The 26,121-nt window shown below is 45.8% G+C and overlaps 1 protein-coding gene across 4 annotated transcripts in view; it reads right to left on the bottom strand.

Moving 5' to 3' along the window:
- Positions 1-13,429: 13,429 nt before the first annotated feature.
- CTDSPL (CTD small phosphatase like) overlaps positions 13,430-26,121 on the bottom strand; it is a 78,918-nt gene continuing 66,226 nt past the window's right edge. For 2 of the 4 annotated variants that reach the window (XM_084281984.1, XM_084281985.1), the window contains 4 exons: positions 23,518-23,610; positions 21,677-21,862; positions 19,674-19,795; positions 13,430-19,603 (listed from right to left, as the gene is read on the bottom strand). In XM_084281984.1, the coding sequence (XP_084138110.1) occupies positions 19,549-19,603; positions 19,674-19,795; positions 21,677-21,862; positions 23,518-23,610 (456 nt within the window). In that variant the 3' untranslated portion in view covers positions 13,430-19,548. Of the gene's footprint in view, positions 19,796-21,676; positions 21,863-23,517; positions 23,611-26,121 lie in introns of all 4 variants that reach the window. The other 2 variants (XM_084281986.1, XM_084281987.1) reach the window with 1 other exon arrangement.

Raw genomic sequence — 26,121 nt, 5'->3', positions numbered from 1 at the left:
CCTTTTTCTCTGGCTCAGCTGCGCAGAGCCAGGCGCGGTGCTGCTCCGTGCCACATCAACACTTGGGCCCCAGCGTCCCAGCTCCTGTTCCTGGCTCTGATTGTCCCAAATTTTGGGAGCCAGCTGCCAAAACAGTCTGAGGGAGAGGTGCTGTGGGCAGAAATCCTGCACGATCTCCCGTGGTGTAGCCCTGGGGGTGAGGTTTGCTGTAAGGATTAAAGGCTGAAACGGGCATGTGACAGAGCACCGGAGCATGCAGCCAGGCTGCCCTCCCAGGAGAAAATAATGATAAACCAGAAAATCCCTGAAAATCTGGCAGTGTTTGCTGCAGAAAGCTCTCCTCTTCGCTGGGGAAGCCTGTAGCTGGTGGTTCAGACGTGGCGTGAGATAACTCAGATAGGTGGGCTGCATGCCCACCTCCCTGACAGAAGGGATATATCAGAAATGGGATGGGTTTCGCCCTTGTGATGCTCTTGGCAACACACATGTGGACACATGTCGTGATGTGGTGGATCATCGTTAAGAAAAAAAGCATCTGCAAGGGCTGTACTATGAAGTTAGCCCCTCTGAAAGGGCCATCTCATTTCTGTCCCAACCGCTCGTGGCTGGTGGTGGGAACCCTGGAGAGGGGTTGAGGCAACACTTCTCAGCCTGTTGTCACCAGGTGGCTTTGCCTTTGGGGACCAGGACACCTTGAGAGTCCCTGTAGTTAGGACTACCCAGCACCGAGAGGACTGCATGTAAACCTCTGCTTTTCAACTGTTTTTCTGCACACTGTTGGGCAGGTTTCTCAGACTTAGACTTTCAGAGAAATTCAGAGGCCAGGCTTCCACTGATGCCCACAGGAAAGGGGCCATGGGTTCAGAGGCCATGAGCCTCTGAACATCAATCCCATCCATCTCCTGTTCTCCCTATGAAATGAGAATATCAGCCCTGCTCCACCTTTTGCAGCAGAGGGAAAGCGTCACCAGGCACTCAGGAAGAAGAAAGAAGATCATGTGTGTAGCAGAGAGATGCCATAAAGGCCAGGATGGTGTAGAGTTGGGTTTGGAATATCTCCAAGGATGGAGACACCACAGCCTCTCTGGACTAGGAAGTAAATAAGAAGCATCTTTTGCCATTTTCTGAATTTCTTAGAACAACCCACATTAACTTAAAATGGACATGCTGGATTAAACCAACACAGTTTTCACAGATCTTGTCCAAACGACCCACCTCAGAGCTGAGGAACCTCTACTGGGAAGAATGCCCAAAGTACTCGTGACGTTTGGTACAGACCAGCGGGCTACTAATCACGATGGCTGCAGATCAGGGTGCAGGCTTGAACCTGCTCGTTCACCCTGTGTGTGCCCGAATTTGAGAGGAACCTTTCAGAGAGCTCATGGTTTCACAGCTGAAGATGCCAAAATCTCAGTGAACATTTTGTCCCTTAATATCAGCAGGTTACAGCTCACAAAACCCGTAACAGCCTTCACCTTGCGTTTTTGATTCTTTTCATTTCTGAAAAGTTCATGCGGAGTAATTCATGTTACAGGGAGCAGAGGGATGATGTTTTGGGTCTCCCTCCAGCCCACAGGAGATGAGGACCTCCAGCAGGGCCTGCCTTTACCTTAGGAGTCAGCCCCAAGCCCTCACCAGCTTCGAGGGTCATACGCCTGGCTGTGGTGGGAGATAATAATAATAATAAATAATAATAAATAATGGTGAGCTGCTAAGGAGCCCAAATCTGTAGAAATATATGTACAGCAGTTTAGAACAGTTGGTGCTGAGGGAAAAGGAAATGTTTGTCGTAAAATATGGGCTCATTCAGCGCTGAGCTGTAGGCACTTTTGCTTCCTCCTGATTTTGGTCATACCATGGGGTTACGGAGCAGAAAACATTATTTCCAAGCAGTTTAGCTTGATACTGGTGGAAAACAGAACGGCCTGACTTTTGTAATCATACATAATCCGAGCCGTTCCCGTCCCAGCTACGTTTCACACATGCGTGACCTGATGCAATCCTATTCTCATCCTGAGCCTTGACCTGGTATTCCCAGAGCTCAAAGACCTTGTGGTTAAAGGATATTTTCCATATGTACAACTGGCAGATGAGGCTGATGTCGGTGTCCCAGTGCAAGCTTAAGACACTGAAGACATTGTCAAAGGGACATGCTTGGGGAAATCAGCAAGTACTGGGAGGAAGACTCTGCTGAAGCACACGATCAAGGTTTGGCAATGTAGTGGCCCCCATCTGCCTCACCCTTGGCCACCCCAAGTGCCTGTGGACAAGGTTAACATTGTGCACGGGGAAGCAGGCTCTGCCAAGGACGTATTTGTCAAATGACACGTTGCAAAGGTATTTCCACCCCGCTTTCGGGTACAGAGCTCCGGGAGGAAGAGGGAAAGGCCAAACCCTGCGGGTGAGATAACATGGCAGGGGCCTCATGCTTTGGAGAAGTGAGGGAAGGAGACAAAAAAAAAAAAAACAAACACATAAAAGAGAGCAGTGCGGGGACCCATTGCTACCTATATGGGTTTAAATGATGGGTGGCAGCCAGGCACTGCATGGATTTCTGAGAATGCTGCAGGAGAGCTTTCCTTGACCCAAAAAGTGATATTTTACTACAGGTTCCTCACTCAGCATCCAGCCCATGAGCAAGGCAGGGCTGGAGGACAGCTAGAAGGGATTGAGAATCAGCCTCAGGATTAGGCCCTGCTGCCTGCAAGGGGAGGCACTTGGCTGTGGGGGAAGGCGAATGCAGCTTTGCTCTTTGGCCTGGCAGGTTTGGACCGGTGGAGGTCAGGGCTCGGAATGGAAAGTATTTCTCAGGGTAAATCTCTGCCAGATCCAGCTGACACGGCAGCACGGAGCTGTCTCTGCTGGGCAGTGGTGTGCTGGTTAATGGTTAACTGCAGCGAATGGAAACGTCTTGGGATCGGGGAAGGTGCCTGGGCACTGGGTGAGGAGCATTCCCGTGCAGGGCTGTCTTGCACTGGCCAGAACGAAGTGGTCTTTGGTGGCAGTGAGTCCTCCTTGCCTCAGCAGGCAGCTCTGGGCACGTGGAGATGCCTCCATCCCTCGGACGAGCCCTTCCATCCTGGCTCTCGGGCAATGGAGCCCTGCACACATGGGTTCCCATAGGGGCAGGACGGGCCAAACCCTCTCCTCCCAACATGGAAGAAAGGAGTGGCTGTGGCAAGCCAAGACTCAAGGGTAAATGCTGAATTCAGGCAGGAATAGCTTGGTGGGAGCTCTGGAAAGCTGGTTTGTCTTCCTAGAGCCCACAGCTCGCAGCAGGCTGAGACAGGAGCAGTACCGCTGGCACAGCCAAACCTATACTGGTTGCTCCAATTTATTGTTTGGCAACCTTGGTGCAAACCCCATTTTAAGCCAGCTATGATAGGGTGAGAACTGCGGATATGAGGCTCATATTTCCTTAGGCTCATGAGGGAAAGTCCCACTTGCAAAAGAAAAGGAGAGAGGGCCAGAGGTGGTGTCACCTTCTAGCACCACAGTAAGGTCTGCCAGGGCTTCTGCTCAGGCTCAAACCCCTCTTCTACATCCTAAAATATCTACAGCTGATCCTTGGAGGTGACAGGCACAACTCTAAGTCTCTGCTAATAAGGAGAAACACCTCAGCAATGATCCCTGCCTTCACTGCATGAAGGACGTGGCCATACCACGCCAGCCCTCCCCTGGCCTCGTTGTGTGAGCACTGACCACTACCGAAGGCTTTGCAGGGTGCTGTGCTGCACCGAATTTTGTTTTCCAAAATTATATTTGGGAAGACGTGGAGGAAAATCCTCAGGGAGCTGCTCCTCACCTTTGGGAGGTCAATCAGTTTTGCTGGCCCTGCCTGGGGGCACGGGGGGCGCGGGTTCCTCTGCTCCCTTCTCCATTTGCTTGTTCGTGCCAAGAATTAACAGGTGTGCTGAGCAAACAGGATGGCCCAGGTGGGGCCGTGTGGTGTGGCACAGGCAAACAGAGGCCCTGGCTGCTTTCCAGAGGGAACGGAGAGGAGGAATGTGGCAGTGGGGCCCCAGCGCAGATCCGGCCGTTTTCAGGGCATTGCTTCATCTGGGGAAGCTTCCAGAAGAGCACGAGGCCCCCCAGACCCCTCACCCCATGTCACCGTCAGACCCTACCCCTAATGCAGGTGCGGAGTTTGGGCATCTGATGTCCTTCAGGTTATTGGCTGGTTGCCTGCCAGGATGGATGAGGTTTGTGCTTCCATTTTCTACTGCTTCAGAAAACGACTCTGTTTCTCCAGAAAGCCAAAAAGCTTTGGGGAAGCACTCGGTGTCAACGCAGGCTCAGCAGGACTTGGTCCTTTAAGGAAAGAGATGGAGAACCTAAAGAGGTGAGCTTCAAGGCAATGCAGTGATCTACACAGAGTCTAACCCCAGGGGAATGATGTGCAGGAGAACCGAGCTATTGCATTCCTTTCCCTGAGTGTTTTCCTTGGTTTTACATAAACTGCAACCAGCTGAGCTGAGGTTCGGGGCTGTCAGCTGTTAATAACCCTTACTAAATTACCAACTTCCTTTAGAGATCTTAAATCCTGATTCAGCCCTTCACAAAGCAAGCGCAGACACCTAAACTGATCCTCCCAGGGTGAGTGATTGTGGGATCCTGGCCATGTGTTTACCTCTCTCACGTCAGTCTTCAATCAGTAGCAGGGAGATGGATAAGGTCTCCCCAGCAGTATTAATGTGGGAACTGAGTAATAAAGGCATAAATAAGCCCAAATCACCCAAGCACCAGCCTGCTGACTTGGTCACAAAGGCGAACCTCCTCCTAAGTGTCCTGTCACCACTTTGTCTTCAGTCCTCAGCCGCAGCACGGAGCAGATGTTCCCCTAGGGAGAGCAGAGCCTACCTTGACGGGGAAGAGAAAGAGGAGAGGAAGGCAGAGAGCAGGGAGGAGCAGCAAAACCAAACATCCCTACCGACTGGCCAGCCCTGCACATTGCCGTACGGATAGCTCAGGAATTTCACAAAACCTCAGGGGCTCTCTCGCAGCCCTAATGAAAACCGTATGAAACCCAGCGAATTCCAGCACGCTTTGGTCAGGGTCATCGAGCAAAGCCTCAGCAGTTTCCAGCGGCAGCTGAATCCAGCAGAAAGCAGACATTTCACAGCAAGGACTGCACACGCAGGGAAGGCAGGGCCGTGCCAGCACCAGTTAATGGCTGTGTGACCATGGCAGCCCTTGGTGGAGGAGCAACTTGCTCATATCGTGGTGCTCACATCCCCGGAGATCCTGGGGTCTGTCCTGGCATGGGAGTTGCACCTTGAACAAGTATGATGGAGAAAAGGAGGTTATTTATGCCTTTGGGGCCACAATTACATGGGAAGCCTGTGCAAGAAGCAGAAAGTCAGTGTGGGTCCCCAGCAGTTTGCAGGAGACATGCCCCGGTGGCAAAGGCTGCTGGAGCTCTCACCCTCACCATTTATTTTTAGCATTCAGGCAGACCAGTGGTTTTATCTACTGTGGGAAACCTGACTGCTTGCGTAGGTGACTATACCTGAGTGCCCACAAAATCACCCCACCCTCCCTCCCAAGCTTAATTTTTAATCCCTGTCATTTCGGCGACCTGGCTGCTGCTGTGACTCCCCAGGCACCCTCTGCTGAAATCCCAAAGCCCCGTCCTTCTGCCAACACAGCAGTCACCCCCATGGAATCAGTGTCACAGCCAATGGATTTCAAACCCTAGGAGGCGAAGGGGTCAAGCTGCTGGTCCCCAGGACCTGCAGGCAGCAGCAGGACCGTGTCTGCAGGACTGTGGGCACAGCAGGTAGCCGAGACTGGCTGAGCTATTGTTTGCAGGAATGCAGCCCTCTGTATGCCAACCAGGAAGGAGCAGGAGAAATGAATCGCCCTCCGGGCTGAGAAATTGTCACCCTGTTAAACATCACCCCTCCCTGCCCTTCATGGTCCCCAAAGGGTGCTCAATGTGCTTCATTACCCCCAGTGAATTGACATTGAACCCGTCGCAGTGCTGGAAGGAGCTCGGGTGGAGCACACTGGGCATGAGTGTGCTGGGCACACCTCTGCGTGGTCTGGGGACTTCTCAGCATCATCTCCACCTGCCTCTTGCAGATCAGCCCAAGGAGCACAAATGGGATGTTAAGTAGGTGGGCAGAATCCGCAGAGATTTTCTGGTTTCCCCCCAAAAAAGATGGGAGATGAAGGAATGAAAACAATTTGAGAGAAACAATTTGTTTTGTGCTGTTCTGGTTGCTTCAATGATTGCAGAACTCCTGCAGCTGTGTTTTAGGCAACATCACAGCCTAGAGAGTTGAATCTCTTTGTCACTAAAGATCTTCAGAAAGTCAAAGCCAGAGGTGAAGCCCAGCTCTCCTGTGTCCTCCGCACAACCCATGGGGCCGTACATCACAGCTAGTTGCAAGTTTGGGTCCAAGAAGCAATAGGACCCAAGCTGCCACCCCAGCTGCCACCAAGCTCTGCACGAGAGGATCTGCTGGTGCTCCCCGAAACCCTCCCATTTTGAGGAAAAACCTTGCCCCGAGGCTGGTCCACCCAAATCCTCTGGAGTGCTTTGGCTGTTAGTCAGGGCAAGCATCGACACCGCCCGTCCTTACGGGGTCAGAGCACCGACACCTATGAGCTGCGAGCATTTTCCTGGGCAGTTCCAGTCACCAGTTCAAACACCAAGCAAGAAACCCGTGTTCCTTCCTCGTGGGCTTTCTACTACGAGGGAGAGGTCGTGCTCGGGGAATCCTTGTGCAAATGAGCAATGCCATTCCACTTCTAGCCAAACCTGCTTGGGGACAGGAGATAAAGAGATGCCGGGGAAATGATCGCATCACCGTGCACTCAAACATGGTGTTTCTGCCCATTTCTGCGTGGGTTTTGCCTCGCCTGGAACCAAAAGCATTCACAAAGAGGGCGGAGGAGTTGGATAAGAGGCTCTCCTTCATCTCCTGTACTGACCTTTGCTTTTAGGAGGTTTTCTCTCCCCGCTGAGGATCCGGATGGGCTCCTTTTGCTGGAAGACGTGCTGGGGAGGACTTCTGCAGGCCACATTCCTTCTGTGCACAAATCCAGCTCCAGGAGGCATCTGGGGAGAGGAGCACAAAAGATGCCTCCAGGGTGGCATTCCTGGCTTGGGGGGGGGGGGGGGGGGGATGAATCCAGAAGGAAGAAGTTTCCTGCCATTTTACGAGGACCATACATTATATGTAAAAATGCAGAGAGAGGAGCAGCCTGCTGGTACAGGGTTGCTTTTCGCATGCACTAGTGACAAATTCAGGATGTCTCAGGAACATTTTCTGCAGTACCCAGAAACTGTCGATTATTCAATGAAAACCCACACCCCAGCTCTCAGCCAAATTCCAGAGCGTTTCAAATCTCCGATGATGCAGGCGTGAAGCTATTTCCTTACATCCCCTTTCTCCTCTCCTAACCAGCCTTCCCAGCTGGATTACCTGTCCCAAAGACGCCTCTAAAACACTTTCGGAAAGCAAAGCAGCAGCAGGTCAGCATCCTGGGGGTGCTGAGAGCAGGAGGCTTTTACAATCCTTGCTTTTGAAGGTTCGTCCAGATGCCTTCGTGCCACAAAATGCCATCTGCAGACACGTACCTACAGAGGCACATGGAGTCTGCATGGAGTGGTCCAGGGGAAGAAGCATCCGTGCTGGTGAAATGCTCCTCTGGTCCAGATAGGCGATGTCCCTACTTAAACCATGTACTGCTAGGCTGTAGCTATGTGGTAGTCCTAATATGGTGCTGAATTATTATTTTTTTTGGTTGAAAATGATGCTGTTTTCTAGAGAGGACAGCAATCTGACAGACATCCTGCTAAAAAACAAGCATTAATCCTGACAAATTCTCTCTTTGAGAAGAAATGCACAGTGTGCTGCTTTCCTGTGGGTTAGGCTCTCCGCAATCTGTGGCTCTGCCAGTCCACTTCATCGGCATTTTCTGCCTTAAGGCACACTGGCACTGAGCACAGCTCCCGTCCAAATCTCCTTGGCATTGAGTAGCACAGCAGCAATGGTTTCCCAGATTTTACATAACTTTCCCTCTGAATATATTCCTAGAATGAGCCTTTTTTTTTTTTTTTTTTTTTTTTTGGCAATGGCTTGTTTTTTTAAACTTGAGGTTATTTTTCCTTCAGAAGCAGCGTGTAAGAGATCCAGGCTTTGTCATCCTCTGCATCTCCCTGCTCTCCTGCAGCGCAGCGCCCTGCGGCACAGCCTCCTGGTGTCCTGCCGTATGCTTGTTTGTTTGGACTTCTCCTGCAGGAGAGGCAAACACGATCTGCCCACTCAGTCCTAGAATTAGAGAGTGGTTTGGGTTGGCAGGGACCTCAAAGTCCATCTAATCACACCCCCTGCCATGGGCAGGGCCCCCTCCCAGCAGCCCAGGCTGCCCCCAGCCCCATCCAGCCTGGCCTTGGGCACTGCCAGGGATGGGGCAGCCACAGCTCCTCTGGGCAGCCTGGGACAGGGCCTCACTGCCCTCACAGTGAAGAGTTTCCTCCTAATATCTAACCTAAACCCACCTTCTTTCGGTTTAAAGCCATTTCCCCTTGTCCTGTCACTGCACTCCCTGACCAAGAGTCCCCCCCCAGCTCTGCTGCAGCCCCCTCTGAGTACTGGTACGGGTATGACTGTATCCACCATCCCTCAGCAACCATTTCATTTTTCATGCAGCTTACCCGAAATAACAGCAATGTTTTAAATAATCCCATTTTCTCTTCCTTTAGCCCAATATTTCAGTTCACTAAAGACAGCAACCAAAACAGCGCAGGGAAGAGTCCTCCCTGGGGGCAGCAGTATGAGGAAATGATCTCCTGAAAGCCCCGCAAAGCCCACCAAAGCAGTGGCTTCGGGACTGGAGGGCTTAGTTCTTTCCATGGGGCTTCAGGTGGGACTAAAGTGATTGCTGCTCATATCTCCTGAGAAGCAAAGCACTTGGAGTGGTGGGGAGGGGTGAGCTGAAGGAGAAGCGAAGCCATGGTTGGATACCAGGAGGAATGGCAGCAGGAGCAGGGAACAGGGGCAGCACTGACTCAAGAATACAGGATGTTTTGGCCATGAGGGAGACCTCTCCCAAGACCTTATTTTCTCAGAAAAAAAAGCATCTGATGTTGCTGTTTCCTACGGTGCATATTTTTCTGCTCAGCCAGCTTTGTGTTGGACAGGGCTGGGAGCAGCCTGGGCTGGTGGGAGGGCTCCTTACCCATGGCAGAGGGTTGGGATTAGATGGGCTTTGAGGTCCCTGTCACCCCAGACCATTCTGTGAATCTATGAAATGCTTTGAAGCAGCTGCCTCTGCTGTGGACCCGAGGGCAGCTCAGGGACCTGGAAGCTTGGCTTCACCTTTTGCTCCCACCAGCCCAATGGGGACATCGTCCCCTCCTGCCCTCCCACGGCGCATTTTTCAGGTGCTGCCGTCAGGATGAGCTCCAAAAAGGTTTTCCCATATTGGCGTTTCTTTCATTGCAGAAGTGCAGCTTATTTCTAACAGCCTTTATATCTTGAGATTGTTAAAAGGTAAAATTAATTAGGCTCATTTACAAGAAAAAACAAACAAACAACAACAACAAAACAAACAAACAAACAAACAAACAAAAAACCAGGAAATAATCACAGAACTGCTTTGAACTTTGAAGATGCTGTTACAGGATTTGACATGATTTCATTGCTCTATAACTGGCCATAAAACAAGAGGGGTGACCAGAAAGTTTGTAGGACATGGCAAGTTTGCAGTTTGTTGTTGATCAAAGGCTGGCATTTTAAAATAAAGCAGCAGAGGGCACTTTCAGCAGCTCTGACTGCCACTGCTACAGAAGCAGCTCTCCAGAGCAGGGGGTGCAGCGGTGGAAGGACGCAGGAGGGGATCACACGCTTCTCAGCAGCTCCATGCTCAAAGGGATTTATTCTTCTGGAGCGAAACCTCTGGCATTCAGGGGAGCAGGAAATGTCCAGGAGCAAGCCAGGTTTAGGTGGCTTGGGCTGCACACCCGTATGGACCTGGACTTGTTATAAGGTCAGACCTATAGAGCTGGGAGCTCAGTTCCTAAAACATGGCCAGGTGCCTGGGGCAAAGGGAGTGGTGAGGAGCAGTTATTGGGCACTTCTGACTCAAAATTGAACTTGGGGAACTGCAGCTGGTTGTGTTAACATGCGAGGAAGATGGGCAGGTGGCCTTGTTGAAGCTTTGCTGGAGAGCTCTGGGCTCTGAAGGCTCTGGAGGGGATGGTGCTATGAGCTGTGGGGTGGGATCCAGGGGACCCAGAGCCCTCTTCCACCATCTGTAAAATGGGTATATGCTGCCCTTCAATGGAGCACTCGCCCTTCTACTGCTGTGTTTCATATGATGCAGCTGAGGGACATTAAATGGTGACAATTTTCTTCTGCTCTGAGGGCAGGGAGATGTAGGAACTGCTCGGATTTGCAGCTTGGCAGCTGGCCTGTGCTTCACCTCCCTTGGGGTCAAATCTCACCCAACCCTGACCCAATCCATTTGCTGGAGCACTTCTGTACATTTATCATCTCGCTGGTGGGTGACCAGCCGTTCTCCTTAATTACAGAGGTTCCTAATGATCCGACTTCTGCCTCACTAACATCATAATATCATGCAGTGTTTCTCAGGGGACACCTGCTCTAAAGCTGAAAAAGTTATCAGAGGAGGGAACCTGCTACTCTGACAAATTAGTCAAAATTAGCTTCAGTTTTTCCAACCCTTTCCAGGACGGAGCTGAAATCCGTTCCCCAAATTCCTAAAAGCGGGTGAGAGCGCACAGGACTGGTGCCTGTGCAACCCGGCCTGGCAGAGAGCACATTGAATCCCCTGCTTTCAAAATACAGTGAGAGAGCATCAGGGCCGACAGCTCGGTTAAGAAGAAGTGAAATGATGGATTTTATTTTCTTGAATCTAGAGAAGCCGGGAAATCTGGCTGTGTTGGCTGCTTGTGGCTGACCCCCCGGCAGGGCTGGCCAGAAGGTGCCATGGCGACGTGGACCCACGGGCGAGCAGGCCGCGGCCTTCGCAGCGGGTATGAGGAAATGCTTTATTTGTGGGATGGTTTGCCCTCAGAAACGGAATCCCTCAGGTAATTTCCTTCCTTTATAGCAGAGTAAAGGTGAGAAAGGGCCGTGCCCATCAGCAGCACCCAAGGAAGTGGAATAATTCGCGGAGCAGCAGGATTTTGGGGAGATCAGAGCCTAGTTTAATGCCAGCCCATCGGCTGGAGCTGGACCCTTACCGTGGCACAGGTCAGTCGTGGTGCAGGCTGGCAGACACCTCCTGCAGGAATCCCACTCCTTTTAATTGAAATTCTCCATATTGCTCAGATTACATTAATCCAGTTTCACCTTAGTTCTCCTCCTGGGGGGCACATGCTGAGCCCAGGACGGGAGCGCTGAGCAGAGCTGGGCTACAGATTAACTGGAAGGCAGGCAGGAGATGTGCAGCTCGAGTCCCATGTGGTATTCATGGTATGCCAATAGCTATTATTTCTCAGCTTTAATCTCCCGTGCTATGCACTGACAGAGAGGGATAACTTCCCATCTAGATATTGTGGGGAGGAAATAAGCCAACCAACACTCGGACAGACATTCATTCCTCTAAAAGAAGAGGCAGAAGAGAGGGAACAACCGAACCAGAAGCCAGCAGCCCCCAGGCTGAGCTGGGGCTGCTCCCTGGGCTGGACAGATCCCCCTCCAGGACAGACAGACGTCCTGGCCCTATAACCCTGCCCCGTAACCCTGCAGCACATGCTGCAGCTCTGGCCTGGCCCCAAACCCCAAAGCTCAGCTCCACATGCAGGCAGGGATGCGGAAGAGGCGCAGGGAGCGCTGCCTTGCTCCCACCTGCCAGCTTGGCATCCAATTCTGTTTATTTCTATTTTTTTTTTTAATCTCCCTCCTGGAGATTTAACATTTGTCCACGGATTTTATGATGTACTTCGGCCAAATCCCAGACAATTTTAAGCAAACAAACAGACCAAACAGCACAGTTAGCAGCGAAGATTTTGGAGAAGTATGTTTACCACACTGGGGAAGGTGTAACAACATTTTAAACTCCGTTGGGGATATACTAATTTCCTTATTTTTCATGTGCTGGTGATAGGATTTTGCATTTTCTTGGAAGAAAAGAAAACAGTAACTAAAATTAACATGAATACTTTCTGTGCTGTATTCAGCTGGGGAGACCCCAGTTCCTTTTGCAAGGGAAACTCAGCCTTCATTAAACAGATGAAGAAATTACCTCTGAAGTACCGAGAGAGATTTTAATTGAAGGAAGACGTTTCCCACACGGGGTACAACGCTGGCAGATTAAGACAGCGAAGCTGTGGTGATGTTTTCATTTGAGATAATGTTTTTTAAGCTCCCTTTACGGCGCCTTTAAAAGCCATTGCTGCACAGCTGCACCATCTCGTGGTGCGCCCAAGCCCTGCATGGCCGAAGCCTTCAGAGCTTCCTGTTTTTCCCCATTTCCCCAAGACTTTGAGCATGGATGCGTCCAAAAGCTGAGCGATCCCACTGCCTGCCCCCGACCTTGCCATTTCCCTGTCTTCGAGCAATGTCCCAATGGTTTTTGAATCGCAACCATCGTCATCCCACCCAAATATTTGCCCCCACTCTTTCAATTAGTATTTCAAGACCTATTCAGCTGTGAATGATGATTCATTGAAATCTGCCTTAGCTGAATTACCAAGATGCCTGTAGAGGGCTCAGAGGAGATCAAGGCTTCATTGGGTTAAATGCATAAGCAGTGATCCTCCAAAAGCCTCACTATTAAGATAAAACATTAGAGGGAAGATTAAGGGGTATAGAGCCAAGGCAAGAACCTATCCAAGCTCAATCTTAGCCCAACACTTATACAAACTTAGCTCAGCCAGAAATGGGCTCAGCTCCCAAGACAAACCTTCCTCCCTTCAGCTTATAAATGCATTTGCTCGTGAAGGAGCAGCACAGCCCAGGACAGCAGGTATTACACCTTTACATTTTAGGCGTGCAAAAACCACTTACATTTTACTTGCATCTGTGGTTTGCTGCCTCTCATTGTAAGGCATGTAGTAACCAGGTTGTTAGGGGTGATCAGGGGAAAAAAAGAATCTAAAAACTTTTATTGAATGATGCATGGAAATGCGTCAGAGCTCGGTCAGTATCCCTCCCAGCACCTTCCTCCTCTCTCAGCTCCAGCTTAGCCGTAGCTTTGGAAGCTGCAAGCTTGTTTTATTCAAATCTCAGCAGGTTAACAAGGAAAGACCAGAATCCAAACCCAGCTGGAGAAGCCCCTGATGCCCACCAGTCAAGGCTGTGGTATTGCCTAGTGCCCAGCAAACCAAAAGACCTGGCAGGAACAGAACTTTCTGCCCTGATTCTCTAAAGTCTTTTATTTTTTTCCCCCCCAGGAGACTGGCACAGGGAGGAGAGGGGTTCTGGCTACACGCACGATCAGACATGGAGAAGATGAAAAAAATAACAGATTGTTTATTAGCAAACAATCAAAGCATGGAAAAAAAATAATCACAAAGTTACACTGTGAAGAAATTTGGTTTTCATCACAAAAGCTTGTAAAAATCTGACAAAGAGCCCAGCCAGCAACCCCCGAAACCACCCTCAGGTTTGTGTGTAACGGGTATTGAAGGGCTGCAGATTCCTAGGTGGTGCCCATCACGTTTGTAAGGACGAAACACTCAGCCCTCAGGAGCCAGGAGAGCTGTGGCTGTCGGGGGGATGCCAAACACTCCCAGATCAGCGGTGAATCTTCCCCGAGCCTTCGAGCAGCAACAGCCTGGGCTCAGCTGGAGTCAGACCGAGCTTTGCTCCTCTGGCCAGCACTTCCATGCGATTGACATCCCGATGGAAGGTGGTTACAGCATGAAGGTAAGAGAGGCTTGCAGAATAAAGTGGTGGTCACGGGGAGGTACGGCTGCAGCACAGCATCCTCCAAGATCCAGAGGTACGGCCAGCTTTGAGCCATCCCTCAAACATTGGGTTTGCTGCTGGTTTAATTAATCACCATATCGGTTTGCATCGTTGGTGTGGAATAGCAATGCAGACCTACTGTGCAGAAGCAAATCCAAGACGTTGGTGTGTTGCCCGTGCTTCAGAAATGCAACCTGCTCCCTCTGACCCAGCACTCGAAGGCTTCCAACAAAACACGCCTGGAAGCTTTTCAGGTTTGAGCTTGCCAACCTGTCCAAACCGATCTATTACCCACAGATCATTTATTTTCCAGTAGCTCCGGGAGAACCGGCAGAGGAGTCCAGGAGAGCTCTGCCTGATCTTCCTGCCAGGAAAACTGCTGGAGTCTGCAGGGTCCCCTGGAGCTGCAGCCCACCTGGCAGAGCTCTAAGCCCATCCTGCAGGGAGTGTTGGAGCGGGTGGCTTTCCTTCGGAGTCAGAACACGATAAAAAGGTAAAAGATAGCAGAAGGCATGTGCACAGAGGTGTGTGTATATAGCTGATGGTGTGTTTGATTTTGCAAATGGCATCAATCAGCCAGGATAGAACAACCTGATCTTCCTCATCTCTATAAAGAGCTGCTTTTGGAATTTCAAAGTACTTGTTTTAGGGGTTGGACTACAATGTGATCTTCTGAGGTCCCTTCCAACCTCGTCCCTTCTGTGATTCTGTGATCTTTATCCTAAGCAGCAGTTAAGGAGATTGGTAACACTAAAAAAGAAAATCAAAAAACCCAACCCACCGCAAACTGAAGGCAGCCTAGGTCATTGCATCCAATCGTGGGAATAACTAAAAATTTGCAACCAAGGCGTTATCTCGAGCCAGCTGCTTATCCTAACAGGCCCGAGGATTTCTGCTCATAAAGCACTAATAATACGTGCCTTTTCCTAGAAAGGAAGGCTCTGCCTAAGTCTTACTATGGCAGATAAAAACTCTCAAAATAGACTTTGCAACTAAATAAAGCATTTTATTCAGATATTCACTCGGATATGGCAACGATTTTAAGAACAGCTATTCAAGTAGCTGAAGTAAGCCCTTCAGAAGAAGTCACCCAGCTCTGAGACTTGAACAAATTATTGTATGATCTCATCGCAGAGATCTAAATAGCTGGAACATCTGCCAGAGTCACCACCAATTTATTTAGCAGAGTTCATCAGTAGTTCATCAGCTCTGTTTGCACAAGCAGGTGCCAGAGCAGTCAATAAGGAGTCCTATCCATGATTTAAGAAGAGGAGAGGGGGAGAGTGGAGTAGAGAAGGGGGATTTCGCTGTCCAACATGGATGTGCACACGGCAGGAATAAAATCCCTGTCAAATTAAGGCAGTGACTATTACTGAAAGGAAAAGGGCAGAAAATCTTTTTTTCCCAGAGAAGCATTACATGCACAAGTAACTATATTGTTAAAATCTTTTTATTTGTGACAGTAAAGAAACCATTCAATACCTGATTGACAACACTTCTCTCTCCTGAAAACACTCAAATGGTATCTGTAGTGTTTCTCAAGTATCGCTGGATTGTTCATTGCATTAAAGTGTAAACAGCTCCATTATTAGAAAAAAAAAATAATCAAGAAACATTTCCATTGCTTACTCCTCTTTTAAGAAGTTCCCAATAGATCTTTAACAAGAAAGAAAGAAAGAAAAAAAGTCAGCTGGATTTTTACAATATAATGCGAAACAGAAAACTGACAGCTGGTTTTGCATAGTTAGCCCAGAGATTTTTTAAAGCCATCGCCCCGCGCACGTCTCACCTGCCCTCCTCGCCCCACAAAGGCATACATCACAGCACCTTGGAAATCAGAGGCACAAACATGTTGTTGTTTTACAAATAGGGCTGTGCGGTACTGTGTTTTATTAGTTAAAAAGAATCTGTAAAACATAGGATTATGTGTTTGTAAATCATATAGCTACAGGTTTGTTGGTTTTTTTTTCTTTTTTACACTGAAATTTCAAAAGCTGCAACATCAGCACACACCAGTGTCATTTAGATACTTTATTGTCCCCAACCAGTCTAATCAAAATCATGCCGTGATAAAGTGATTGCGTACACCGATAACCAAATCTCTTCAGGTGTTGAGTCTCTTCCATGTGTATAACTCTGCTGTTTGAAAGAAGATTAGAGGGCAAAACAATAGACAAATTATTCCTCCGAAGCTAAGTGCACACAGCAATACTGTACATTTTGCTACGAGCCTCCATCGAGACCTGCCGCGCTTCCTGGCGGTTAACAAATATCCTGCGCACAGCCCTAGTTTAACAAATGGCAATTTAATCGTAACACTTCAGTTGAATTTCAAGAATCGAAGGCATTCTGCCTTACAGCTTAATTTAAAAATACCTATACAGGCAAAAACCCTTTTTTAACCCAACATAAAACGGACAACAGAACTTCAGGCCAGGCAGCGTTTCTTTTCTTGGACAGAAATCAACTGGAAAAGACTTGTTAATACTCTTCTGATATCCAGAAACATAACCGAGAACCAAGGTTAATAACAACCCTGTAGACCTGCATGCATTAACTGCACTTTGAAATAAGTTGGAGGTTTAGGAAATATTTTGTCTCCTATCTTAATTTTTTTAAAATCTTGTACTTAAAATACTATCAAATACCCGTATTGCAAATTTTACAAACATTCCACTCCTTTATCTGGCTTTACAGACAGAACTCTATTGCTTTGTTAAAATCTAGATGCTTTAAATATATAGCGCGTGTATATTCAAACAAACTTAAAACAGGAATTTTTAAGTACGACAAAATATGATGGTTTGATCCCTTTGCCCAAATCTGAAGAGCCAGGCAAGCCCACACTTGACTGCAGCACACTGCAACTTTTATTTCAATGGGAAAGAGCTAAAAAAAAAAACAAAAAAAGCACAAAAACCAAACCCTACAACAGAAATTACAGAAAATAGTCTTAAGATACTAGCAGAGATCAAAACTGCTGCTAAGTTTTACCCCTTTGTATTGTCACCAAGTATCATTTTAATGCTTTATTCATTTTTTTTTTTTCTTCTGGAAATTTGTGGATTTCCAGAGCTGAAAAACAATACAAAACAAGTAGGGCTGTACAGAGCATCATCGAAACCGTTCATCCAGAAGCTGGAACAGAAGTTCAGTTGTCCATTATATGTGGATTTTAAAAACAATACAAGACACTTTAATAATCAACATTCATTCACAGACTTAAGGCAACTGGTTCATGAAATCGCTGCTTTCATAAATGCGAACTAACGACATGGTTCGTCTCACGTGGAACAGGTTACAACCGTACAATGGTAACGCCTCAGCGGGGTTATTTATTGTCTACTTGGAAGATTGTTTGGTCTAACGCTAGCGAGAAAAGTCTTTGAATTTTTTTTTTTTCAGCCATTCCTATCATACCTGCACAACTAACTACAACCTGAATACTTCCCTGCAAACTGTATTTGCAGCTCAGAAGCTACGAACACAGTTGAAAATACTGCTCAGAGAACAACTTTTTGGCAGCTTACAGTTTCATTACTCTGAATTCAAATACAAAACTAAACAATCTTAAACTGAAAGTGAACGTTAATGGACTAACCAGAATCCATACGTCTTTTCTGAAACAACGTAGGGTGGTTTTTTTTTTTTTTTTTTATATATTTTAATGCTTAAGCGTCAGTTTTGTCTTTTGTTGTGGCACAGAATGATACAGTACTAAGGTAATGCCAACTGGTAAGAAAAGAAAACGGGGACGCCGTACGGACTCACGAGTGTCGCGGGGCTGCCTCCATCGCCCTCGCCACGAGGCACAGCGGCACCGCGAGGGGTAAATCGTCCTCCAGGCTCACACTGCGCCCGCGACTCTCTCCTCACTGCCTGCGTCGGCTGGCCTGCCCTTCTATGAATGGATTCCTTAAGCTGCTTCACCAATTTGTTGTCTAAAAACAAGGATGATGATCCAAGTCCATTGCAATTCCCTCCCCCCCCCCAACCCCAAGTCGTCAAGACTTTTCATGAAAAAAAAGGCAAAAGGCGAAGGGGATCTACTGTTGAGAATTTAGCACTAGGCTAATTAGAAGCACCAACTGCTCTGATCGGTTTTCTTTTCTGACAGCCCAGTAGAGCTGGGATTTTTGTGGTCGTAGATTTCTGGTGCGGGAAATAATTAAAAGGTGACACTGCAAAAAAAAAAAAAAAAAAAAAAAAAAAAGATTTTCCTTCAAAAGGCTTAAAAATAGTTAAGAATTTTTCAAGGGTATTAATGACCCTACAGAAGAGTAGAATTCCAGATTCAAAGATGAGGCTTATTCAGCTCCAAAGCATAGGAATACTTTAGAGAAAAGTCTAGGCTAGTAGCTTCTTCCCTTCTAGGAAGTCTTGTGATAGCTTCCCAGCCTGTACCTTACACACACCTTGGGAAAGAAGAAATACAGATCAGAAATGAGGGAAAAATACTTTTCCCATGTTTATATACCAAAGAAAGGAGAGGGCTTCATCTAAGCTGAAAACAAAACAAAAAAACTACACAATGATAAAAAAAATAAAAAACTCCTTTGCAGGTCACCTTTAACTGAGTTCTCTGGTATATCAACTACCATGGGATTAATGCGTAAGGGTGGGTTATGAAGCCTGCATTTTATTTATTGCCCTAGTTTGCAGCTTACAGAAAATGTTTCATAGCACAGGCACAGTGGCAAAAACAGTATAACAGCCGATGGTCAACTCCATTTGGTGAGTATACAGTAGCAGCAATTAAAAGAAAAAAGTACTCCAAACAGCTCAATGCAGATCCAGCTTACCCAGATGGGTTTCTTTTTAAGAAAAGAATTTTAAACTAATAAATAGATCTCCTCCCCATTCTCCCAAGATAATGATTTTCCAAAAAAAAAAAAAAAAGAGAGGCATGGCAGTTGTGCGTAAGCAGAAACAATAGAACTTCATCTGTCTAGAATAGAAGGTGCTTTAGATCTATTTGTCACCCTATTTTCTAAATTCCATCATTCCCTAATACTCAAACAACTGCAGATATGTTCAAAAACCGTATCCGAAATCGTATCAGTGAAATAACCGTGTAATCCAAATCGCCCCTCCCACAAACGCTTGAACCTTCTGAGCATGACAAAACGGAATACAACTTAATGTCAACGTGGAGACAGGAACCCAGCATCTTTGTTTTAACTTTTTCCTTTGTTATATATTACAGTGCTCTATAAAATTTTTTTTCCTTTTTCCTTTTAAAGCATTTAGACAATACAAGACTAAAAGATGTCTGGAAATAAGTCTTATACAAAAATGAATTTTTATCTTAAAATAACATTCAAAAAGGCACTTCATTCTGTAAGAAAAAATTCAGAGTCAGGTCAACTGCTCTAAGCAGGGGGGTAAAATTGTCTGCATAGTGGGAGGGGAAGAAAGGGAGAGAAATTCAACTGCTGAAATACAAGCTTCTTTTTTTGGCATGTTTTAAGAAAAGCTGATCCAGTAAAAGATGTCCATTTATGAAATTCATTAAAAGAGTCCCATTTAAAATAGCTTCTTTTTTTTTTTTTTTCCTTTAAAAAAGTAGTCTGAACACATGACCTTAGGAGTCAGGCTTCTGAAGGCTTAAAAGCATCACTCATGATTGTCCTTCGTGTCCAATGTAAGAGGAAGATCAAGAGTAGCACTTCTGACAGGAGGGACCTCCCCAAAGCTTACATTTGAAAGAGCTGAAAAAGATGGAGACATCCTCTAGCAACTGCAATCTAGTAGCAGAAGTCAGTCAAAGTTAAGGGCTACCTGTTGCAGAGTTTATGAAGCATACTGTAAACTTCTTCCTCTTTGCTTAGTCCTTCAAAGAAAGGAATAAGATCTAGCAGCTCTGTGTCTGTCATGTCATCAAACCAGGACTGCACAGGCACCTGAAAGAAAGCAACCAACAAAAGCTGTCAAGACTTCATGACGTGAAGAAAGCGTGAGTTTTGCCTGCATCGATGCTCTGTAACCCTCACTGCCATCACAAGAAAGACAAATTGCTGGCCATCAGCATTCAAGGGGTCCAAGTTCACATTTTCTAGCAAGATTAACCCCAGATCCAAGTTTAAAACCCGCATGGCACAGAGCTGACCTGCACAGAACAGCCCAGGCAGCCTACACAAGGTAACGCTGGGCACCTCGATCTGCCTCCTTGATATGCAGGACAGACTGGAAGGAGGATGCATGCTGCTTGTAAAGCCATACTGATGCTCCACTTGGAAAAAATTATTGATGGGCGAGTCTTTTTCCCCCTCTAAGTATTATCAGTGTGAGTCACTAAACACAGGCATGCAGCAACAGCCTCCTCTGGCACATGAGGCTACGGAGGAAATATTTAAACAGCGAATACCGAACAGTTCTCTCTGATTAAAATGTAAGAGCCAGTTCAGAAAACAATGCATCTAATAATACTCCTTAAATGTGGGCTGGATTTGCAGAAGGAGCTCTGTATCTTCCCTATGAAAGTATCCTGAGATCTTTTAAAGACTATCTTGGATCTAAGTTACATGGCTTGGTTTCTGCAGAGTCTCAACCATCCCTTTGCTAGCAGCACTTTTCTATACATGATTAAACCATTCTGACAAAGTCTTTAATTTCATCTCCCAAATTTCTACAGCTCATTATTTTCTTGGCACTGAATTCTGAGATACCGAATGATGATCCGGATGGGGTTTTTAATTTTAACCATGAACATAAATTAGGAGCTACAGCTCCTGGTTATTATAAATAGCAACTTTAAACCATGTGTGGCACCAACCAGGAGAAAATGTTTTCTCCCAATCATTCAGGACAGCACAGTATTAAGATCTGGATTTAAATGCTCAATGCTGTTAAGATAAAGCAGCTCATAAAAAAATTGCTATCCAGAGAGGCAGGACCATGCAAAACAATGTTCCTGATAAAAATTTCCTTATGCTAATTTAAACAGTTCACAGAAAAGGCAGCCTAAAACCATCAAAGAAAACATTACACAGCCTGGCTGTTTAGGAGTCAGCAGATCTAAGGGAAGTTCCAGCTTGCTATCCTGGCAGCTACAAAACAGATGTGAGCATCTGTGCTGACCGCTGTGAAGGGCAAGTGCCAGACTGTTCCGGCACAGCTTCTGGAGCCAATATGAAATGCCCAGTGAAAACGTGCACGGCTCCTACTTATTTCTCCCTTGAAATGCTGTTGCCTTTTACCCTTATTTCTGAAACTTGATGAGCTTGTTGACTAACATTTCTAATTATGAAACTATCTCAAAAATATTTGGAAGTATAACGCAACAGAATCTTATTTTTTTTCTTCCCTCTAGCCATGAATAAAGAAAACGGATAGTAACCAGTAAAACCTTTATCTAATAAAACAATTTCTTTCACATGATGAAAAAAAGATAGAGTACCAAAAGCACTTCAAGTAATCCATTCTTACAGAAATAACCACTCCAAAGAACAAAAACTACGCTGGAGGGCAACTTCACTTTTGAGATCTAGGTTAGTTACACAGTTATACCACTGCTTGGTATTTCTCAAAGCTGATGGACTGCATGCCAACAGCTACAACTGAGAGCAGAGGAACAGTGATGACTGTGACACACTGTCAGGATCTGTTTGCCACAGCCCTTCACCATTCGGCAGCAAATACCAGAACCTACCTGCAACCTAAGAAGACGCAGAGAGTAAAAAATGTTAGCACTCTGAAAGTGTGTTTTGTGCATCAGAAATGTCTGGGAAGAAACCAGGAAGATAAAACCACAGTTGAGTATTTGGAATTCGAAGAACACTTACTGCATTTTCAGGATGGAAGATGTAAGATGCAGGAGAATTATCCACTATAATAACTTTACTCAGCTCACGTCCCAGCCGACTCAGATCCTTCACGTAATTTCCTCGGTGGAAAACACAGGATTCTCTAAATAGCCTTGCCCTGAACACACCCCAGCGATCCAGTAAGTCGGCTACTGGGTCTGCATACTTAAAAATAGAAGTCAGAAAGCCAAAGTTAGCAATCTGCAGATAAGGCTAAATCACAGAACTATGAAGAAGAAACACAAAATTTCAGATAAACTGCCTTTTCCTCATTTTCTTCCCTGTTCCTTCTTAAGTACCTTACATGTCTGCAAACCTGAAGTGATTAACAGATAACACCAAAGTAGAATGCTTATCTTTCTGAAGAAAGCTAACTTGCACTCTAATGTTTTCTGTGATTTACTGATTAGGTTTTCGTCTTAGGGTCATCTTACAGTTACCCTTTTACACCTAGAAGTTGATGGATCCAGAGATCTCACCTAACATTACCATAAAACCAATGAACACTAACAGAAAATCAATAGGAAGACATTTCCCCAGCTGATTCATTTCCATGTGCCTCTGAGGACAAACTGCAATTACACGCATCTCATCTTGATGCAGCTTTTTTTTTTTTTTTTCCCTCCACGCAGTGGTTATGGAATGACTGGGGCTCGGTAAGAGTTAAAGTTATCGAATTGTGTAATTAGGCCATAAAAAAAATAATCAAAGATGATATTAGGCGAAATGCTCATGTACAATAGTGGGAAATTCTCAAAAGGACAGTATCTCAAATATGTACTGTTCCATATAGGAGATGATGCTTTAGGTGAGGCACAGCTTAGGATCCAACAACTGACAAAATGTCCAAATAAATCAGAATGTGAAGTGACTGTGTACTTGAAAATGGTAGTCAGAACTTATTTTTACAGGACAGGAGTTACTGTTTTTCTGTATTTTAAACAGAGAAGCAAAATTGCTGCTGAGATCAGTCATCTCTTGACTCTGAAAACTGCTAGACAGCTAGCTGCAGTGCAAAACTGTTCCATTATTTAGGATTTTCATGACATGACCAAACAGAACATGGCCAAGTGTGCAGGGAAGAATCCCCTAATAAGAAGGCACCATGGTAGATCAAACAGGGTCCTGTCCCCTCCCACCAATCTCTATGGTATGCTGGAGTAAAAGCTTACTATGCTGGAGTATTATTTAGAAATAATAAAAACAGCTTTATACACAGGACACCACAAGCACCATACATTGAAATAACTGAATTTTAGGCATCTACTACTGTAACGTCTACCACAAAACTACCTACGAGGTACTACTGCTACCAGAGGGCACAAAATATTCGTGTTGATGTTTCAGGCTTTCCAAAACGTCTCATTTCCTAACCCCAGATTGCAATTGCACCTTGACAGGACCACAACACGTTCCAATTTTTTCACACACAACAAATTTGAGTCACCGGTTGATCGTGTAGATAAGAGTTAAACACGGTGCATTTTATTTCATGCCCAGCTTTAATATGCTGCTGTACTCGCACGCTATTTGTTCTAATTTCTGCCGATAACCATGGTAACTTGTAAGCCTTTCATATTGGCATTATGAGCAATGCATGGAGGCTACATTATGAGGCGAGCCCATATGTGATAGCGTTACCATGGGAACACTTACCCACACACTAGCAGACAAAGTACACACTGTCAGACAAAGAAGCAGAAAAGAAGGGGAAAAATTAAGATAGTACCAACTGTGGAAATAATTATCCATTAGAAAACCCAAGCAAAAGTCCACTGCCCAGCATTACATGGGTTACTGAGATGAAGAGAGCAACAAACCTTTGCTAGACTGGCTGTGAAGAGTACACATTCAAAGAGCTCTCCCATCCTCTGAAGAAACTCATCCACATGTGGTCGTTTCAATACATAAACCTGGAATGACAATGACTATTTAGGTCAAATGGTGTTGAGGGTAGAAGGAAAAAAACAAAACAAAACAAAAAACAAGTAACAACCCACTGCTGTAATCCTAAACACTTGAAAAAAACCCACAAAAGTTAGCATGCAGGTGCTTCAAATGAAATGCTGAGAGGAAAAAAAAAGAGTATATATGATAAAAGTAGACATTCAATAATGAGAATTTGAATGCATGGACTGCAAAGACCCATGCTGATTATGCAATTGCAAATACTGTGCATCACCTGGAGTGATGCTTCCTGAAAATCTCATTAAGGCACAGAGAGACGATAGGGCTTCCCAAGAAATGAGGATGCAAACCTCTCAACCAACATGATTTTGGTGCTGGTGCCATCAATCCAAAGAGCTTTACAGAAGAAATAAATCTGAAGAAACTTCTGTGATGATAGGAATTGCACAATAGGGAACTGTTTTTCTTCCTGTGGCTAATTCCTTCATGTTCTGAATTCCAGGCACTAAGCACTGTACCGCACTCGTGATACATAACAGTCCCTGGGCTCTGTGCAGAGGTATTCAACAGAAATCTTCACAGCACCACGCAGCACACCTAGCAAATGCAGCTTTCTAGATTCAGTGGAAAAATCTCCATCTCCTACCCTGACCTTGCGGTAGGATGAATGCTTAGGATCTTGCTCCTCCTGAGCTGCTGGGTTTCAGTGGTGCTACATTGCCTTTTTGCACTGACAACCACCCAGGCAGCCTGGCTGCCTACTGTCAACAACCTGATTAATTAATATTAGAACCTTCTTGCTTGCTTTTCAGAGCAAGCAGGACGATTTGCAGAAAATACTGAGATAAGGTAACTGCTGGTTAGAAAGCTTACAACCAGTCCACAACAAACTGGGAAGCTGAAGAGGGGAGTTTGCATGAAAAATATTTATCTATGTTGTTTGTGGTTAGATTAAAAGTTTGAGAGAAAACACTGGCAGCATTTTATCTTCTCCATTTGGCAAATAACCCCTAATACTGGAAATTTCACATGGAATGGTCTGGCATACACCCAAATTCAGGAATTGCAAGCCTGATGCAATTTTAGGAATTCTTTGTTCGATATGCAGGAGAACTAGATGAATTGCAGGTATTTTATGAGATTCATAGTAATAAAAAAGGCAAAAAACATAAGGCACCCAGAGAAAAAGCCCGAAGGAGAACAATATGGAAATGCCAGCTTGAACTTATGTGCAACAATTAAAGCCTCTAGCAAAAGCAGAAGAAGCTCTATAATAGAGATTTGAAATTTAAAACCTAAATCTGAAAGCAAAGTTTTATTAAAAACATGTATGATGGAGCTGTACCTTAATGACTAAAGCAGAAATGTTAATTACTTTTCTACTTTGCTTTAAGTGGCCAATAGCTCATAGCATGAAGACTTGATTTGCTTTCTAAGTCGTTTCTATTAAGTTTAACTAAACTTTAATTCTACCCCCTCAAGTTCAAGTAGTACACTCAAACTTTGATGCAGACGTGAATTTATAACCTATTCTTTTTTTTTTTTTTTTTTTTTTTAACAAAAAACAACCACAGAAGCACCCAACCTACCAGTTGTGACTTTTTACAAATTAAAAGTTAAAGAGATTTGATAGATGTACTTCAACATTGCTCTTTCCGGATAATTACAGCAAAGGCTCCTGTATTTCACTAGGCTTAAACCAAGTAATTTCCCTCCTATAACAGTGCAATTCATTCTTCACATGAATCTTACTACACAGAACTGCTCTGTAGCATTCCCTTCCCAAATTATTTCTTCAAATTCTCAAAGAAACGGGTAGAAAGCCAGCTGCAGTCACTCTGCGTTTGGGTACTCAGACTTATCTGACTTGCCAGTTATAAGAGGGAAGATAGCAGGAAACGAGTTACTTATTAACTCCACAGTTTGTAATGAAGTTCTTTTAATTTTTTAAGCCGAAACTGTATTCCTACACTTACTTCTGAGAGCACGAAAGGGCACCCCAAAGTCTTAAAAGCATTCTTGGGTACTAAGTGCTGGAATCCAGCATGAATTTCCCTTTTAAAAACTACTGTTTTCAGCCACAGCAAAGTCCCCTTTCGTCCCCACGGCTGTGCCGGGGAAGTATTCCCACTTGGCACGTCAGCACGAGCTCCCAGCCAAGGCTACGGACGTCGTGCTTGCGACACAACCCATCTCCTCCCCAAGGCGAGCCTACGCGAAACCAACCCAGCAGCTACGGCCCGAGAGCCGCTCAACCACAGCCCTGTGGAAAGGGGAGAGCTTCTGAAAGCAAATATTTGGAAAATGTGCTCTTTTTGCAACTTGTAGGCCTCCCGTTGCTACGCAGCAGCAACTGGGCCGCGTGAGCTGTAGGCACGCGACGGTTTTTAGGTTGCGTCGTCGCCGTTCGACCCTTTTTGGATCTCCTGAGCCGTCACGGAGCAACCCTCAGCCTCCTCTGCTTCATTTTTCCTTGCTGTTTTGCCTGAAATGTTACCTACTGGACCCTGGCCAAC

Source organism: Netta rufina (assembly GCF_964035555.1).
Source record: "Netta rufina genome assembly, chromosome: 2".
Taxonomy (NCBI): Eukaryota; Metazoa; Chordata; class Aves; order Anseriformes; family Anatidae; genus Netta; species Netta rufina.
The sequence above is the reverse complement of the archived record's forward strand: the minus strand, read 5'-3'. Positions and strand labels throughout refer to the sequence as shown.